Consider the following 4421-nt stretch of genomic DNA (forward strand, 5'->3'; position numbering starts at 1 on the left):
GAGTTGTTCAGCTTATTCGCAGATTAATGTCGCACATTTAACGTTTACATATATACATAGCATTTTTAAAAATGGTTTTTTTCAAGGAGCATTTTGTCCCCCTTTGTACGCACTTATAATAACGTATCTCATATAATGTCCATTTAAATAACGTATTACTCGCAGCCCATGCGCACACGACCACACGTCACGCAACACAATTGCGCAAAGCAGTTAATCTACCGCGCGACTCCAAATGGGGCCTTTTTACTCGACGAGGAACTGAAGGCTCCCCCACGACTGAGTCAGACAGATTAAAGCACTGGGGGGCTTAACCCACAGCCAGAGCGGCGAAGAGAACACACTATCATCACGGCCACCACAAAATAACATTCTCTTCATTCTTACCGTGATTTTGCACAACATATTACACCCAGTTGCCTGTCGCCACCAAGTAAGAAGGCAAAATCCTTTTTGAAAAATATAACCTTTCTGGTTTAGCGCTCTGATGTGTTTTCGAATTGTATCGCGCACTGCTCGGCATTATGTGCAACGTTTTGCTCCACGTGCCGGGAGCCTCTTCAGGAACTGAATTGCTGAAGGAGCTCCCCCGAACACAGGATACAGCCGCACAGCTGTGAATAAAACCCCACTTCCCGTTCTCATTTATCTACCCGGGAAAGCATCGCCGAGTCTCCAGGCTTACAACCTCTGCAACCGCATCGCCCGAACGAATCCTTGACGCGAGCAGCTTCGTTGCAATGACCGCCGTGTAATTTGTTTGCTCCCCTTGGAATCCTGCTTGGACTTCCTCCTCGAGCCACCCGCCTTGTTAGACGGCCTGTGGAGGAATTCGCTCGCCGGTCTCCAGAACAATCTGCGCCGTCTTGGGCTGGCAGGCGAGGCCCGACGTGGAAGGAGCGCAGACGTTTTCGGTCGCCTCGCTGGCTTTGTCGACCACGGTGACGGCAGCAGCAGCAGCAGCAGGAGCAGCAGCAGCAGCAGGAGCGGCCGGCACCGGGGTCTGGCCAGTGGCGAGCGCGGACTTGGCCTGCCCGTCGCTCTCCTGGCTGTTTTCTAGCGGCTGCGTGACGCTGCGCGGCGGACGGAAGGTAACGGCGCACGCCATCCGCAGGTCCTTGCTGCGCATGGCGTAGATGACCGGGTTGATGGTGGCATTCATGAGGCACAGCATGGAGCAGAAGGCGAACACGCGCTTCATGTGGTTGTCCACGCTGCCGAAAACGTCGTACACCATCATGGTGAGCACGGGCCCCCAGCAGATGATGAGCGCGACCAGGATGAGGACCAGCGTCTTGGCCAGGCGGATGTCCATGCGGTGCTGCTCCACCTTGCGCCTCTCCGTCACGGACACGCGGCTCATCTTGGTGGACGCCCGCCTGATCATGTTGGTGGTGTGGCGGTGCGCCTTCCACAGGATGAAGCCGTACGCGTAGATGATGACGACGAGCAGGAAGGTGACCAGGCTGATGAACGAGAGCAGGTACATCTTGTCGATGTGCGGGAAGATGTCCGAGCACTTGGAGTGCAGCTGTCGGCAATTCCAGCCCATGAGCGGCAGGGCTCCGGTCAACAGCGCTATCGTCCACATGACGCTCAGCGCCGTCACGGCCCTGACGCGCGTCACGATGGTCCTGTAGGACAGCGGCTGGTGGATGGAGATGTAGCGGTCGATGGCGGTGAGGAAGAGGCTGCAGACGGAGGCGGTGAACGAGGCCGTGACGCCGCCCAGCTTGAACAAGAAGACGTTCTGCGTGTCCTTGCGGTGAAAGACGTGGAAGTCCGTGAAGCTGTACACGAACACGATGCTGGAGAGTAGGTCCGAGAAGGCCACGCTGCCCAGGAAGAGGTACGAGGGCTTCCTGCGAAGGCTCCGCGTGCGGAAGATGATGAAGAGGACCAGGGCGTTCTCGAGCACGGTAAAGATTCCCATGGTGAGCGAAAGCACGCCGATTGCCGTCTGCTGGTCCCTGGTCAGGATCATGAAACACTCCATGTCCAAGAAGTTCCCGCTGCAGTTCAAGTTCTCCTCGAGTGGTCCCAACGTCGTGGCACCGTCCAGGCCGCTGGTGGAATTGGGGTCCCACGGTGTGTCAACTGGAGGTCGCTCGGTTTGCTGCCGAGTGATGATGTTGATTCGCGGTTGACTGGGGTTGCCCCTGAGCGGCTCCATGGCTGGTCCGTGTAAATATTCTCTACCACCCCGCTAAAGAGAATGTCAACGTGTTTCCAGTATGTGCGGATATGAGGTTGAGCTGAGATGAAGACAACTCCCGGGGTCCATCGCTTCACGGAGGAAGAGAGGGGTTTTTTTGTTGTTGTTTCGGTCACTGAATAACGTTACCGCTCCTGGGAAGACATAATACATCAGACAGGTATTAAAATGGTAAACACGATGCCCCTTTTTTGATGATAAAACAAATTACCTTGTGCTTCACCATTTCATTAAAATTCATTTCATGTTCGATAAAATAGTGAAAATGAAAAATAGATTTTTTTAAATGGAAAAATGCATCAAAGTTAACGTAAATTGAGTCGCCTTTGAATATTTATGTCGACCAAAATGTATGAATTCAATCCATTCACTGCTATCAGTACATCCGATGCACGGTGTTCGGTGTGATTTGTAATGCTCACACTGACTCTATCACATGCTAAATAATGTATAGTTAATGCGATACATATATTTATCTGATTTACACAGAGGATGCTTTTAAATGACTGCCCTTTTTCCATTTTAAAGATTTATTTTGTCAGTTTTATTCGCGAACGTTGGAACACAGCGATAGCATTGCAATTTAGATTTATCGGGCATCTGAATATAACTGCATCTCAAGGTTAAAGGCGCAGCCCTGAAATGCCTTGCTCACGCCACTGCTAGCGGAAGGGCCTCCACTAGAGGGAGCTGTAGAAAGCTCCTCTGTAGTGGTAATTTTCTACGCCTCCCAGACATCTTGAAAGAGGTGAAAGTATCCACACTTTACCCCACAATACGCAACCGGCTGATTGATTGTGTGGTGAACCCATGTACACTGCTGGCTGGACAGAGGTGGAAGGATCTAAGAAGCTTAAACAATCGTTACAGCTGCCGTGCTGGGAGACTGAATCGAACCGGTGACCAAGGGATTGGGCGCCACGGTGGCGAGATGTTAACTACCTCGCCTGGATTTTGATTTAAAGCTTTCGTGACTGCAGGGATTCATATTCTTGGTATATTCGGTAAAGTCACGGAGAAGGGAAATAATAAAATAATACAAATATAAAACAATAAAATTCTCACGGCGTTTCGACTGCAACACAAGCAAATCATCATCAGGTGTGAAATCCACACCAAGAAGATTTGAAAAAAGTGGCGGTTTTTTCTTAACGTCATCACCACGGACAGCGATTTGGCAGTTGGCCAGATGGACGAATCCATCGATACAGTGCCTGTCAGACCGCATTCCATTCTCTTCTTCTCTCTCCCCTCTCCTCTTTTCCGAACATAGATGACCAACTGCCAAATCGCTGTCCGTGGTGCTGACGTTAAAAAAAAGCTGCCACTTTTTTCAAATTTTCTTGTTGTGGATTTCACACCTGATGACGATTGCTTGTGTTGCAGTCGAAACGTCGTGAGAATTTTATTGTTTAATATTTTTATTATTTTGTTATTTCCCTTCTACGTGACTTTACCGAAAGAACCAAGAATATACGTAACCTGGTATTCAGGAGGTCGTGGGTGCGATCCCGACCCTGACGCCTGCTGTATATTTGGAGTTTGCGTGTGTTTCTCCGGATTTTCTCTCCACATTTAGAAACACGTTTTTAGAGCATTTGGCTGCTACACATTTCCACATGATAGGCCACTTCGTTGAGCTATTATTTGTGACCAGGTCCCTTCTGAAATAGAGCTATACTGTATAGCTCAGTGGAGCCTTACCTGGTAAAATAAAAAAAAAATTGTTTTATTTTAGTTTTATTGGCAATCCAGTCTGTGAAATGATGGTAGCATCCCTGCATCTAAAGACGCTGCACACAAAGTAATGGAATTTAATTCCCGAAGATAACGGCCCAGGATGATTTGAGGCCACCTAATGGCACTCATAAGATAAAAATCAATGCAGTAAGACGATTTATAATCTCTGAGCTTTACAGCTATACAGGACGAACATTGATAAGTGGAATAACACATGTTGAAAAGCACTGTGGCGCTGATTACACGTAAAGTTATGGAAACATGTATAAACACTCTTAGTTCATAATAGGGGTTTTGGGTCAGGCCGTACGAGTTAAATGTGTGTTGTATACTCTCCTCTACCCATAGAAGAACGTGCTCACGTATTACTACTGTTCGGTAGCACCACCGGTGTGTTGGAGAGTGATCGACACGAATTTAACAATTGGCAAACTGTCCGATGATGCTGGTTGTACCTACCAGCGAA

General features: G+C 48.9%; 1 protein-coding gene across 1 annotated transcript; it reads right to left on the reverse strand.

The window, feature by feature from the left end:
- Nucleotides 1-600: 600 nt before the first annotated feature.
- CNR1 (cannabinoid receptor 1) lies at nucleotides 601-2330 on the reverse strand. Its single transcript, XM_078615362.1, has one exon. The coding sequence runs from the start codon at nucleotides 2171-2173 to the stop codon at nucleotides 812-814; it is 1362 nt and encodes a 453-aa protein (XP_078471488.1). The 5' UTR covers nucleotides 2174-2330; the 3' UTR covers nucleotides 601-811.
- Nucleotides 2331-4421: the final 2091 nt, after the last annotated feature.

This window comes from Lampetra planeri, chromosome 47, assembly GCF_965212315.1.
Source record: "Lampetra planeri chromosome 47, kcLamPlan1.2.h2, whole genome shotgun sequence".
NCBI classification, from domain to species: domain Eukaryota; kingdom Metazoa; phylum Chordata; class Hyperoartia; order Petromyzontiformes; family Petromyzontidae; genus Lampetra; species Lampetra planeri.